Source organism: Rousettus aegyptiacus, unplaced genomic scaffold (assembly GCF_014176215.1).
Source record: "Rousettus aegyptiacus isolate mRouAeg1 unplaced genomic scaffold, mRouAeg1.p scaffold_m13_p_3, whole genome shotgun sequence".
Classification (NCBI taxonomy): Eukaryota; Metazoa; Chordata; class Mammalia; order Chiroptera; family Pteropodidae; genus Rousettus; species Rousettus aegyptiacus.
This window is the reverse complement of record NW_023416306.1, coordinates 121,615,248-121,630,532: the sequence shown is the minus strand read 5'-3', so window position 1 is coordinate 121,630,532 and position 15,285 is coordinate 121,615,248. Positions and strand designations below refer to the sequence as shown.

Sequence of the window (15,285 nt, the reverse complement as noted above, 5' to 3'; positions counted from 1 at the left end):
TTCCAAAGAATTGTCAACAAATTTGAAGCTTAGCATTTCAGTCTAGGAAATGTAAGAAGGAGACTGAAGTCAGGGAAAAAGCAAGGGGAAAGTTACAGTTAGGAACATATAATCTTATTAGAGAAACAAGAAACAAACATGAAAAGTCAGAGGTTAAATTGTTTGAGAATTGTTATATAGGAGATTTGTAAATAAATTATTTAGACAGTTACTGTTGTCATTCTTCAGAGGAAAGACATTATTTTTAGCTGAAGTTGAGCACAGAGCAGGTGGAGTGGGGTGGCACCCTGAAGTGTGGATGGGATTTAGGGAGTTAGATAGATGAGAAATCATTCAAGTTATTCCATTTTGGAAGTTACTCCAGAATAAGGACACAGAAAAGTAAAAGTTTTCTTTTGAGTATTGCAACTGCCTTTTTCCTCAGGAGGAAAACCACTGCTGTGTAGTACACTATTTATTAATAAGCAGAAGCAGTCCTTTCTTTTGACCAAAGCTTGTAGGCTACTCTGTTATAGGCGTTTTCTATTTGAAAAATCAAAATTCCAGGAAACTCACACCCTACTCCCTTTCTTCCTGCTTTAAAACAAAAGAAAAATGTACAAATAATAATTCATGGAGGGGATATATCAGGTTTTGTGTTAAAGGAGTAACTCAAAAGTATTAAGCTAAAATTTCCATTTCTTGGTTTACCAATAGCTGTTCATTTACAATGAGGAAAATATTTATTCATTCATTGGACAGATTTTTGTCAAACATCTCTCATGTCCTGGGTAGTATGCTAGGTGCTAGAGAGAAAATGGCAAACCATCAGATACATTCCCAACCTTTATGGAAGGTGCAGTCTTTTGGTAGAATGAGATATTAAACAGTTATTTACTCAGATAAATAATTGTGATTAGTGCTACATATAAAGAATACAAAGTTTTAACCTAATCCGGTGGATCAGAGAATCTTCCCAGAGAAAGACATTTAAGATGTAAGCTAAAGATTCAATCAGAATTAATAGAGCAAAACTTGGGGAAAGAATTTTTTAGGAAGAGGGACATGTGAAGTTTTTGAGGCAGGAAAGAACTTGTCCTTTCAGCGGATTTAGAGGCCAGTGTAGCCGAGCCTAGTGAGTGGGAGAGTAGTAACTCACAGTGGTTAAAGTAATATTACACAGGATTTTTAAAACGATGACCTTGGCAGACTCTGGAAGGGAATTTAGTTAGGAGTCTAATGTAGTCAGCTAGGGAAGAGATATTGGTAGCTAGGATTAGGATTTGGCAAAGAGATGAGAAATGAATACATTTGCAAATTATTTGGAACATAGAATCAGAAGTTATAATTGGTTAGATAGAGACCTTATATTTGCAGTGTAGTTTGGTCTTTTTAAGATAAGCTCATACGACTGTAGCCTGTAGCCGTATGTTGACTTTGCTTTGGTTAGCCTTATTCTTCATTGTGGCCCAGCTATATAATCCTTTGATTAAGTAGACATCTATGACCACCCTTCCTCTAATTGTTAATAAGGTGGTTTTTCCAAAGATGTAATGTATCTGGTGGTTATTTCCCTCCTTTCTCCTAATAGTGACATTTGAATCAGTTCTCCTTTGCACATAGTTCTTTGTTCCTAAAATATTATATATATGTACATATTTGTGTATGTATATATATCATTACTTGAATATTATATATGTTTTTTTAATAATTAAAATTTTTATGATTTTTTTATTATTTCAACATTGCATTATTGTTCTTAGGATTTCTGGGGTGGGGGGTGCACTTTGTCTTTTATGTAATTGATTTCCTTATAATTTTTTAAAAAATTCCTTACCAAAGCACAACTTAAAAAGAAAGCTTTTTAGATGAAAGGCAAGAACTCTATTAATGATAGTCATTGCAAGTAGTGCAAAGATGAAAGTTCTTGAGTTGTGCCTTGATTGTGTGTGATCTCAGAAATTTCTTAGGTATGATTATGTTTTAAAATATTTACTACTTGTAGTTATCACTCAACCAGAGTGAACATTTCTTTTTCATATGGATATGTTTTTAAAAATCAAAGCTATAGTTAATGTGTTTGAAAACCTTAGTAGTTGTTCTATTGAATATATTACTGTTTTATCCCCTGTATTTTATTTTATGTTTATCTTCCTGAAATTTTCTTAAGTGCTTGGTGATAAAGCCTAATTATAGTTTAAGACAAACAAAACTGAGAGAACTCAAAACACAAAGGTTGTTTGCACTTTAAATGTTACTTCTGCAGTTTGTATTGTGACCCTGGATTATCAAATAAACCATAACAGGGTTGCTGCAAGGCCTGTTGCCATGAATGCATCTTTGAAAACCAGGGTCCTAGTACTTATCTTGCCTTAAAAAAAAAAAGTTCATATAACTAGGACCTCTGTCTTTAATAAATCCTGTGGTCATTGATGTCCATGATGTTCTGCTGGAAACCGGTAGCAGTATAACATGTTTCAGAGCAGCTGTATATCTGAATGGTGGCATGACTTCTGGAGATAATGGCTTTATTTAATTACACTTTTGGTAAAGTGTTGCCTCAAATAACACATTTATAGGGTCATATCATTTAGAAATAGTTTTTATGCCATTTCTTTGTTTAGATCTAATCCTATTAAAACATTTTTTATGTTGACAGTTTCAAACCCGTAAAAACATTAGAAGATGAATTTTCTACCTTTCACCTATATTTAACAGCTGTTAACATCTTGCCACACCTGCATCTTCTCTCTCTCTTTCACACACACACACTTTTATTTTGCTAAATTATCTGATAGTAGGCTGCAGACATCATGACACTTCATCCTTAAATACCTCAGCATGTATCTCCCAAGAACAAGGACAATCTCCTACATATTCACAGCTCTATTTTATTTCCTTAAAACATCAACCTTAATTTAGTAACATTATCTGACATCTGTAATTCGAGTTTCCCCAATATCCTCAAGATGTCCTTTATAACTGGTTTTCATCCAAGAGTCTATCAAAGTTCATATGTTTGATTTTTGTGTCTCTCTTGACTCCCCCAATCTAGGACAGTTCTACTGCCTCCATGACATTGAATTCTTTGTAGAGTCTAAGTCAGTTGTCTGCAGGATCCCCCATATTCTGGACTTATTTATTGTTTAATAATTAGACTCAGGTTAGACATTTCCAGGAAGAACACAAATGATATTTCATAATCTCTCATTGCATCACATTAAGAGTATATAATGTCAGGCCATCTTGATAATGACCCCTTGGTGAGAGTGGTGATTGCCAGGTCTTGATAGGCACATTTTTCTTTTTGTAACTAATACTAATCTTTGGTGTGATACTCTGAGAACATTTGAATATCTTGTTTCCTCCACAAATTTCACCAACGGTTTTAACATCCATTAGTCATCCTTGCTTGAATCAGTTATTACATTGGGGTTATAATAGTAAGGTTTCTTATTTTGCCAATTAGATATGACTCTTTTATCAAGAAGACCTTTCCTCTATCCCTATTCCTCTCCTTTTTCATGAGGTATTATTCTAGATAGATTTTTAAAAATTCAATGTCCATTACTGTCATTATTCCTTTGGACATTTTTTAATTGAAGTATAACATGCATACAGGAACATGTGTAAATCATAAGTATGCAGTATAATCATTGCTCAGTTCATAAATGGAAAGTACACAGTATATATTGTGTCTGACTTATATCACTCAGCATTATGTTTTTCACATTTATTTATGTTTTGCATTTAGTTACTTAAATTGCTGTGTAGTATTAATATATGAATCTATCACTTTTTATTCTATTTTTGATGGATACTTCATTTGTTTCAAGTTTTTGACTTTTAAGTACTTGCTATGAATGCTTTTGTGTGTTTTTTTAGGATCAGTAGTTGGTCATAGAATTGCCTGTGGGAAAGGATTTTGGCAGTATTAACTTATGATTTCTTTACCTAAATAAAGTTAGGGGTGCTCTTTTCAGGTGCCAGAGACCTCCCTGAGCCCTCCATAAAGTATTAAGAGCATAGTTTTGGATTTTATCGATACAAATGTCAATATATTGTATTATTCACCAGCAAACAGTACCAGATCTATATTCCACGTACTCTCAAGGCAACCTTTGCTCACACAATCCAAAAAGAGAATACTGCTTCTTTTGTCTACTTGAAAAAATACATTTTGATATTTCATTAAATATGGAATTGTTTATCAACTCATATGTAAATGTAAGTGGAATATAACCACGTACAAAATTCTCTTTTGGATTGTGGAGTTTTATTAAGCAGATATAAACTTTGTCATATCTGTGACCTTAGGAGATCTTAAAATTTTGTACATCATCTAACTAAATGAAGAACTGTTTATTTAAACACATATATGTATAGATAGTTGGAACTCACTTACTGTTAATTGTGACTTGTAATCAACTGTTTAAATAGCATCATTGGAGACTAAAATTTAAAACCATGTGAAAGCTTTTCTGTGTAAGAAAGAAGCAGGGAAACAAAGGTAACAAAGCATAAAGAAAGTTCTTTTATATATGTTCACTGATTTTTGCATATATATATATTTTTTTCCAGTAGTGGCTACAGAGGAAGTAGTTACTGCAGAATCTGTGGATGGTGCAATTCAACAAGTAGTTAGTTCAGGGGGTCAGCAAGTCATCACAATAGTTACAGATGGAATTCAGCTTGGAAATTTGCATTCCATTCCAACCAGTGGAATAGGTCAGCCCATCATCGTGACCATGCCAGATGGACAACAAGGTTTGTAGTAGGCATTTGTATAAAGTTTGTGTGTGTTCTCAATTTGCAGGAAATTGTAATATGTTTTCAAAGCATTTATCTTTGTCTTAAATTATATTTTTATAACCCTTTGCAACAGATTTAACTGCCTAATTTTATTTGCTTAGGGTGATATTAAAATTAGCTTGTTTTCTCCTGAGTGTGTACTAGATGGAAAAAGGAATTGTCTCTAAAGCATTCTAGTTGGAAGATGAGCTTAAATAAATAATTCAAAATCAGCATTGGGCAATAATTTCCTAGTCCATTTAATGCAATTCAGAAAAATATATGGGCTTTTAGAAATACCATATAAGAAAGGCTACTTAAAAAGAAGTCCTTGAAGACTTGAAGCGGGAATGTGTTGGCAACTTTTAGCAGCTTCGTTGATAATTTTCCCATTTTTTTTCTTCTTGAAAACTGTAGAGAGCAATAAGATGGATGAAATAGAAGCCCCAACTGTATTTTCAGTAAAACTAAAAGGTTGAGGAAAATGCAAAACTCCATATTTTAAGTGCTGCCAAAAACATCTAAGTCCATTATAACCAGGGCAAGAGAACTCTCATGAAAACTCACAGTAGTACATCAAGAAAAGAAAAGGATTGAACTCAGAAATCAGCAATAAATGTACACTCCGAGAAAGACAGGGCCCAGATTGAGTGCTGCAAGCAAGGCTAAGATAGAATAGAGCATGAAAACTGGAGGAAGCAGAAAGAAAAGGTGCAGAAAATTCTGAGCACTGTCTTGCACCCAGTCCCTGAAATAAAAAAATATGTGCATACACATACCTTTTAGAAAATGACTAGGGTTGTGAAGACCATATCTTTTCATGGTCAGTGAAGGAATTATGAAAGGGAAGGGCTGGAGGTAGAAGTTCTCCTAAACTAGGTTTGGTTTAGTGACAGAGAAGGTGTGACACTATAGACAGACCAGATCTCAAGGAAAGGGTTTGTCACAGTAGCATTAGAGGAGGAAACCCTTGATGTGTGAAGCCTGAAAGGCTTTTCCCCTGCAGAAATCTGCCGATTGCTGCTCTAAGATTTGTATCAGGCCCAGGTGCTTTCACAAAGCTTTAAGTTTAAAGAACTAATTCTAATTGTATAAAAAAGAGGAAAACTTTCAAGGTATTTATATAAAGCAGATAATAACATTATTTTCCAAACCTGACATGTATACAAACTAATCTCATTGATGAACAAATGGAAGGAAACTTATGGTTTTGAATGGGAAGTCTCACTTTCATAAAGCCGTCAGTACTTCCTGAGTTAATTTATAAATGTAACATGTTATGGAAAAAAGACTATTAGCTTGCGAGGGCTGCCATAACAAAATACCACAGACTGGGTGACTTAACAGAGGCTTAAAGTCCAAGTCAAAGTATTGCCAGGTTCGGTTTCTTCTGAGGCCTCTCTCTGGCTTGCAGATAGCTGCCCTTAGCCATCTGCTATGTCCTCGCTTGGTTGTCCCTTGGCTGTGTTTGTTGTCTGTGTCCTAATCGTCTCTTCTTATAACAGTGCCAGGCATGTTGCATTAGGACCCATCCAAATGACCCCATTTTACCTTATTTGCCTCTTTAAATCCCTTATCTCTAAACACAGTCACATTCTGAAGTACTAGGGGTTAGAACTTAAACATTCAAATTTTGAGGGGACACAGTTCAGTCCAGTCCATAACAAAGACCAACAGATCGTTTTCTGGAAATAGCCAAACAGAGTCTAAAGTTTATATTGTCGAGGAGAGGAGGGAAGAAGAATAAGGAAAACTATGAAAAAGAAGAACAGTAAGAGGAACTTACCAAATATTAAACTTTCAAAGACTCTATAAGTCAAAACCTGTAAATGACACAAATATACCCACTATGTAGACAGTCCAATGAAACAGATAAAAGGTTCTTAGATTCTTCTTGAGTTAAAGTGTAACAAAATATGATATGAATTAAAAGAAATAAAACACTTTAATTCTGTTTCTAATGTTTTAAATTACATTGCACTAAAGACACATTAATTTTATTTTTTTCATTTCTGTTTATATTTATAAATGACAAAAACATTAAAGGCAGGAACAATTACAGTTTTCCCAGTTGACTATTAAGATTGTTTTGCATGGTTTGAGCTTGCATAGTCATTTTATGGTCCTGCAGTGCTATGTGGAGCAAGGGCAGCCTCTCTCTCTATATTTACATTTATTTAAAGAGATAACTAAAAATTGGAACATAGTACAATAACCTAATAGAAAAATAAGCAAATTTTATAAACAGATGACATTCAAATGGTGTTGCCACATAGTAGAATATTACGCAGCTAAATAAAAGAAATCTTTGTAGTGATGAAAGATATTGTAGATGCATGGAGTGAAAAAAGGAATTGCAGAACAGTGTATCCATGTTTTGTGTGTATGCTATCTTTTGTGTAAGAAAGGAAAATGAGAGTGTATACCTGTGTTTTTATGTAAATAACACCAGAACAATACAGAAATAAAAGTGATTATCTGTGTTAGTAGGAGTATAGTAAAACCTCAAAATATGTTTGTTAAATATTGTTTTGATTTTGAGACATGAAAGTATTATCTCTAAATAATTTTAAAAAATAAATAGGTACTTTAAACAAAGTGATTTTTAGTAAAAAAAAAAAAAACGAGAGTGAAGACAAGTATGGACATCCTCATAGAAAGCAAATCGGTGTTTTGAATTTATTGTTTTGGAATATATTTTAGATGAGTTGCATCAACAATGTCAACTAGTTTTATTTCTACTAAACCTTTCTGAAAATTAAGTAATACATATATTTTTTTCATTTTAGTATTAACAGTACCAGCAACAGACATTGCTGAAGAAACTGTTATAAGTGAAGAACCACCAGCTAAGAGACAATGTATCGAAATAATTGAAAATCGGGTGGAATCTGCAGAAATAGAAGTAAGGAGTCTTTTGCCCGGTGTGTTTTGCTGCAGTCATCCAAAATAAATTCAATTGCCTTTATTTTTTTGTCTTATATATTTATTACTGACAGTGTTGTTTTGATACAGAATGAGAGTACTTAGTATTCTTTTGTTTAATTTTTGCCTTATACATCTAGAAGCCCTCAATAAATAAATATTGAATGAATGAATGAATGAGTGAAGAATTTGTTTGTAACAAAGTCTGTCACCCTGGTAACTTTGGAATGTCTTTGGTTCTTACACTTGATCCTTTGTTTTTCCTTAATTTACATGCATCATTCTCACAACTCACTGAGGGAAATATCACTATATATTGACTAAAAAAATTTTTTCTTTCAAAAGTAAAATGCAAATGCCTATTTGGGTTGGAGGATCCTTTTAAAAAAGGTTGATATTTGTGAGCTGGGTTATTAAAAAGCTGTAGACAGCTGCTTATTTCACTAGTAAGTCCTTTGAGGAAATTAAGTTTAGACTAACCATTGGTGGGATTCAACTTTTTCTTTATCTCCCTCGTTAGACTGTGAGTGTAAACCAGTGTGTAAGTATAACCAACCCATGGTAACTTCAGAGCATTTTTTCTCACATGACTGTAAATAAAATAATGACCTCGAAAATTTATATTTACATATCAAATGAAAATAAAGTTATTCAAAAAGTTATTTTGGAGTTTTTATGAGAATTGAAAAAGTATACTCATTATATACATACTCACAATATATGATATATGTGAATAGTAAATGTTGGTGAATATTTAAGGTTTCTGTTACCATAGAAAAGAGAGGATTTGGGGAAAAAAATCACTAAAAGGCAATATAATCTTTCTGAGGAAAATTAGAAAATGTCATCGCCCAAATTAATTTAAATGTAAGACCAGTATATCTTTGGCCACAATCACAAAGAATATGTTACTGAATTAAAAAGATTATCTGATTCATGGTATAGCCAGAATATTTGGTAAAATTGATCTTTCTAATATCTTTTTCTGGTATGTCAGAGAATCTTTTTTTTTTCTGGCATGTAAAGTAAAAAATATTTTTGTTATGTACGTCACTTTAACTATTTAATAAAATTTTTTAAATTACTTGAATTTTTATTAAACATAAACTTACCCAGTTCAACAAATTGTATTTTCAAAACATTGACTGTGTAGTCTGTCTACATATTTACCTAACAGCCAGTAAGAGTTGCTGTTTTCCTCAGAATTCCACTTCATTCCTCTCAGTCTTTCAGAGACTAAGGAGAATAATTGCAAATAACAGGAAAGTATGAATTGAGGTATATCAATAAATTAGAACCAAGAAGATAGAACTTCAGGGAGATGGAGTTTTAGCTTCCTGTAAAGAGGTGTTTTTTAGTAATTAGAGCTTTCTGGTAATAGAAATCTTGTTCTTCATCACCAGAAATGTTCAAGCCAAGATTGTGTGATTTCTTAGAGCCATTACTGAGAGACCTTGAAGCAGTGAGTTTAGATGGTAGAGGTGGGCTAGGGGTGTAGACTGAAGAGAGACCCCTCGTAATTATTTCCTTGTAGTACATGAACTGGTTTTGTTTCCTTAGATGACCAATAGAGTTGTCTTGGGGTAGATTTTATACTCCTCTCTAAGTGATAGTTTGGCCATTCATCCAAAATGTTTCTCTATGGCAGTGGTTCTCTGGGGAAGTTTTGACCCCACAGGACCTTCAGCAATGTCTGGAGACATTTTGGGTTGTCACAGCTAGGTGGGTGCCACATTTAGTGGGTAGAGGCCAGGGATGCTGCTAAACATCCTACAATGTACAGGACAGACCTTCACAATAAAGAATTATCTGGTCCAAGATATCAGTGCTGAGACTGAGAAACTCTGCTGTAAAGGAACTTAAAACTTGACTTTTTATACAGAATCTAACATGTTTGGATTTTCTCTGTGTGTCCACTACTACAAGAGTGGCAATAAAGAAAGTGCTAAGAATTAATGTTTACAGTTTCCTAGCTAACAGTGGAGAGGTTTATCAAATAGTCTCTGGAAAAATCCATTTAAAGTGTAGAAAATGTATTGTAAATGTTGTGGTTTTTACATCTGTATTATAACAATATAGGAAAAGAAATAGGTTTGTTTTTTAGAGGGGAGGTATGAATAAGACCAAATTGCAATACTGTATATCATTTTGTTATCATTCCTTGGTATTACTACACAACATATATTAGGAAGAAGTGTACTGTTTATGAATTTCTTCCATAAATATCCTATTCTGATGAAATTAACACTTTCTTTGTGCATGTAGGAGAGAAGAGATGTAACTAGTACATTAGGAGGCACATTTTTTTTTTTCTATTAGTGTGAATTCAGGAAATAGTTTTACCTTTTCTTTGCTATGGAGGTTTATTAGCAAGTTTTATTGATTTATTTTTATAGACTTTGTTTCTTTTAACTAGTGATAGATTGGGATCTTTAATGTTCTTTTAAAAATTGGTTTCTGTAAACTTTATACAGTGTTTCATTTTTCTGTAGGGCCGGAGTAGGCAAAGTTTTTTCTGTTAAGTGTCAGATAGCAAATAGTTTTGGCTTTATGGGCTATACAGTCTGTTTCACTACTCAGTTTTGCTATTGTAGCAGGAAAGCAGCTATAGACAATTTGGAAAAGAGTAGATAGAGCTGTACTTTGATAAAACTTTGTAAAAACAGGATCATATTTTGCCCATGGCAGTTAGAAAATTGATGCTTACATGCAAGCAAATGGACAGCACACACATCCTGCCCAGTTTCTCTCTTTTTTTTTTTTTTTAAAAAAATTAATGATTAAGAATATGGATCTAGAATCAGATTTAAGTTTGAATTATATTTTATAATTTTCTGATTGTCTTAGTCTAGTTATTTAATCTTTTATGGCTTGGCTTCCCCCTCAGTAAAAAGAGGAAAACAATATTTACATTATCAGCATGTTTTAAGATTTAAAGGAGAATACATGTGAAGGACTAGTACTATGGTAGGCATACAGTAAATGCTTGGTAAATATTAATTGCTATTATTATCCTCTAAAATTTATATTGGGATATGGTAGAGAAAAATCACTATAATGACTTTTTTTTTTGCCTTATAATAGCTAAAGTAAAATAAATTTGAATATTAGAAAATTATATATTAAAAATGATAAAACAATTAAGAGATAATTGCTACTAGCTGAGGCAGAATTCAGGAATCTTGTTTGAAAGTAAAGAAGCAAATTTAAGTTTTTCCTTGCTCTCTTATTTCATTGCCTAATATAATTAATATATTGCTTGGGTTTGGAATTGTTGTATAAGATAAATACCTTTTTTTATTGCTACCAAATCTTGATTATTATCAGGATTTATTTTTCTTTGAATTTTTCAATGTTATACTGTTAAAGGAAAAATTCTTTAGTACTACATATTAGTCAGCTAACGCATATTTTAAAATGTCAAAATCCTCTTTTGTGGTTTTGTTGCAAAAGGTCAAAGCCATTGTATTAGCATATCTATTTAAACATAAATATCAAATGTCAGTCCGCGGCACTATTTATGTGTGAAACAACCAAATTACTGTTGGCCTTAAGGAAGTGTCTTGCAAGTAATATATGTTAAGTAAATATTTGACAAATAAATTTGGAAAAAGGATCTTTTTGAGTAAAATAAGTGATATTTTTTAACTTTTTAGATATTTTTATTTGTTTTGAAAAGTGAGATGAGAAAAAGATTCTCTTCCTAAATACCTATATTTCTGAGAAGTAAAAAGTGAAAACACTTAAAAAAAACCTTAATAACATTTAACTGCGCTTTCAGTCTTGAGCATTAAATTTATTCAAAGGGTAGTGCTAGTAATCTTTGTCTTTCAGATTTTACAGATTTATTCAAGAAATGCAGTGTAAAATGAGTCTTTTGTTTGGCTTAGTAGCAGAAGGGAGCTATGTTTTCATTTATATTAAGATATATTCTACTAATTGAAATAAAAATATCCAATAAGGAAAATAGTATTAAATTGTATTCACTGTTAGATTGTTTGCCTTACTTGGTTTGTGTTTATGTTCCGAAACAATCTTTTGCTGTTTCTAAATCTTAATAAATAGCTAATACCAGAAGATACCTTAGAGTATCTTTTCCACCAAGTCAGGGCAAGTTTTCTATCCATATTCAAAACTTTGGCTACAGAAGGATCTTCTTAACACATGTAAAATTTTAAAACACTTATGGATGGCTTTGAGTGTTCCTGCCAGAAGTCTGGTCTGGCTCCTGGGGAAGTGGCACCCAATACCCACCCTTCCCGTTGATGTGCTCAAAGTCCTCCATAGTTCACTGCCAGGGCACTGGCATTGACTGCTTAGATGAGGCTCATCTCTTGGGTGTCCTTTCTGACTTGTTCCTACTTTGTCATCTTGCCTGGAGTATAAGGGTAAGAGCGGGGTAAGAAAAGGGTGGCAGGGTAGTTTGGCATTTCTTCAGTTGGAGACAAAGGTCACACCTTTATCCTACTTACACATTTTGAGTAATTGCAAGATTTGAAGGCTACTTGTATAATCAATCACTCCCACATTTGATGGCTCCACGGGAAAAATAACTTGGATCTAGCTTCATTCCCAGTGTGGTATCACAAGAAGGCAAAACTCTTAAATATGCTCCTTGTGGGCTATGTGAATAGTGAAGGAGGGAACATTTTGGTGTCCACAATGGACAAGGGTCAAGGAGACAGTAGAAAAGAAATTCATACTGTCCTCTTCCCCGGCAAGCTGCTGACCCCTTGCGTTCAGTTCCCTCTAGTCAAGTGTCTTGACCAGTGTGAGCCTGGCCTTTCTTGTGATTAATAGTCCTAACCTTGGTCTACCACCCCGCTAAGAGGTCCTGGGCCTTTGTAATGAGGTTAAGCTTGGACCTGTGCAAGTTGAGCTTTTGTCCATGTGCTTGGTTTTTTCCATGGGAGAGGAATCAAATGTTTTCCCTCGTTTTTTTTTTTTTTTTTTTTTTTTTTTTGGTGAGGCAACTGAATAGAGACAGGAGGAGAAAGAATACCATTTTCATTGGAAATAATTTGTTTCAGCTCTCAATATGTTGAGGAATTCATGTATTTTATACCTTATAATTCATTATGTCACAGTAGAAAAATTAGTATTTTATTGATTTATAAAAGAGTATAATTTAGGAAATAATAATCTCGACCAGAACTTGTTCTTTTAGAGATGAGGAATCTTCCTTGCTATCATAGAGGAAAATAGTTTCAAAAACAGTAATATTAGAATCTCATAACTCCAACCCCTTATTCGGTTACCATTAGAAAGTTATATCATCTCTGAGCATTATTTTTCTCATCTGTAAAATCTATCCTTGAGGCTTGTTATTGGAAATCACCTTTTTTAGTCATACAATGGATGCTAAATAAATATTGTATATAAGTATTAACTTTAGACAAAAGCATCACAGAGATGTAAAGAGATAATGGTTGCATATTTCCTCTTAAAGCTCTTCACTAGTATTTTTTGGAGTACCTATAAACGTACAGGTACCCAATTTGGGTTCATTATGTTAGTCTTATTTCTAATTAGGAAATAATTTCCTCGAAGTGAGGAACTATAATCTTTATCGCACAGTGTGGAGCAAAAAATTAGGAGCTTTAGTAGCAAACCGGTTGAAAATGCAAGACGTCTAGGAAATATCAATTCGTGGCTACTTTTAGCTACCATAGATTTTTTTTTATTTAAAGGATGCATGCTTATATGTGTTAATGTCTTTGTACAAAAATTGAAAAGAAACTTTCTTTTTTAATTAGGAAAGAGAAGCTCTTCAGAAACAGCTGGATGAAGCAAATAGAGAAGCACAAAAATATCGACAGCAGCTTCTAAAGAAAGAACAAGAAGCAGAGGCCTACAGACAGAAATTAGAAGCTATGACTCGTCTTCAGACTAATAAAGAAGCTGTTTAATTGAAATGAACATGTAGTTTGAGTTTACTTTTGGTCAAGAAAGCATACAATCTTGAACTGTACACAATAAGGTGCAGTCATGGGAAGACAGGATAATAGAAGAGACTACCGGTTGATAATTGGACTTAAGCCATGAGCTCTGAATTCTTGTAAAATAAAACTTTACATTAGAAGTTGTGAAATGTATTTAAAACTGAATTCTGTAAATAGTTTTTGTTTTTTTTTACAGTTCCAAATGAGTTGATAAAGATTGTTGAAGAGATCCAAAAACACAATAAGCCACTGTTTTTGTGAATTCTTTTTGATTTTAGTACAAACCTTAATTTCTCAGAAAGAGCAGTTTTGAAGGTGATCGTTGTTAATTAGACCAAATGATGTGCAGTAATTATGTGGTGGACTGATGCTGGAATTACTCCTGTAGGTATAAACTTCTGTATGAAGAGAAGATTTCTCCCAGGAAATCTTGTACAGCTTTAAGTTGTCTCAGATTCTCTGAAAACATTTTTTAGAAAGCAGATTTTTATATTTGTTCAACTTCAGCTATATCCAAGTAGATTTACATGTATATGAAGCAAATATTTTTTAAACTTTGTGTTTGTACATATTCTGCATGTTTTATAATTTCAAAATGCATCACTTGCAAAGGTATTTTTTCCCAGAAAGATGATGAAAGTTACTAGGGGAAATAAAAGCCCTTTTATTCTGTAGCTCAACTAAGTAAGCTAGCAGCTGGTTTTATTGGAATGACAATGTTCTTGGAAAGAGCAGCTTTTAAGATAACTTGAATTTGCAAACTGCAAACTCTATGCTCTTTTTTGAAAATTTCATAGTGGGGACGTGAAACTGTATTCTGTGCCTTTCATCATGATTTCCACATGAAAGCACTTTAAGGCACTAAATTTTAAGATAATGTTTTTGGAAAATTCAAAGGATATGGATGTCTGAAATATTTCATGGACTCATTACCCCCCTCCCCCCCCAGGAAATTCTTATGGAAAAAAATTGCTTTTGTATCTAGAACAAGAACTTTTTGTACTATAGTGATGCTATGGGATATGTCTACCATAACTTTTCCTTTGTCTTGTGAAAGCTGTATGTGCTGTGATTTGCTCTCATCACAATATTGTTGAATTCCAGAATGTATGGATATTAAACTCTGTCAATTCATTCTTTTTTTGTAAAACATAACTTCAAACCTTTTTTCTTTATTTTTTGATGTTTTATTGCTTTATGAAAATGTTTAACCCTAAAACCCTTCTAGATTACCTATACTGTATAAAGAAGCTATTACCCTTAAAACTGTACTCTGGTCTACTTTTCTATTTTACAATTAAATATCTTTTCCACATATGTTCAGTGTAGACTTATATTTTGACCACATTTTATTCACACATTAAAAATTTTATTCTGTTTATTAAAACCTTATTTCACCATATGAAAATACATCTTCACACTGTGTCTTAAAAGTCCTTGACGTAACTTGGGAATTTGTTATTTCTCACTGGAGTTATCAGTGTAGTTGCGAATGTAATAAAAGGATCTGTGACTATCAGCCTGATAGCTACTATTTGGAAACTTAGGTTTTAGGACAAATTAAGAACTCTGTAAAGAAGAGAAAAAATCTATTTTCAGTTTTCCACTAAATTTGACACATGTATATATATGTTATATTATCTAAAAC

General features: G+C 33.0%; 1 protein-coding gene across 8 annotated transcripts in view; it reads left to right on the top strand.

Moving 5' to 3' along the window:
* The window catches only part of GABPB1 (GA binding protein transcription factor subunit beta 1), a 55,623-nt gene extending 40,669 nt beyond the window's left edge, over window positions 1-14,954 (top strand). For 5 of the 8 annotated variants that reach the window (XM_016128623.2, XM_016128616.2, XM_016128618.2 and 2 more), the window contains exons 7-9: window positions 4,561-4,746; window positions 7,560-7,675; window positions 13,452-14,954. In XM_016128623.2, coding sequence (XP_015984109.1) covers window positions 4,561-4,746; window positions 7,560-7,675; window positions 13,452-13,604 — 455 coding nt within the window. In that variant the 3' untranslated portion in view covers window positions 13,605-14,954. Of the gene's footprint in view, window positions 1-4,560; window positions 4,747-7,559; window positions 7,695-13,451 lie in introns of all 8 variants that reach the window. The other 3 variants (XM_016128622.2, XM_016128615.2, XM_036238763.1) reach the window with 2 other exon arrangements.
* Window positions 14,955-15,285: the final 331 nt, after the last annotated feature.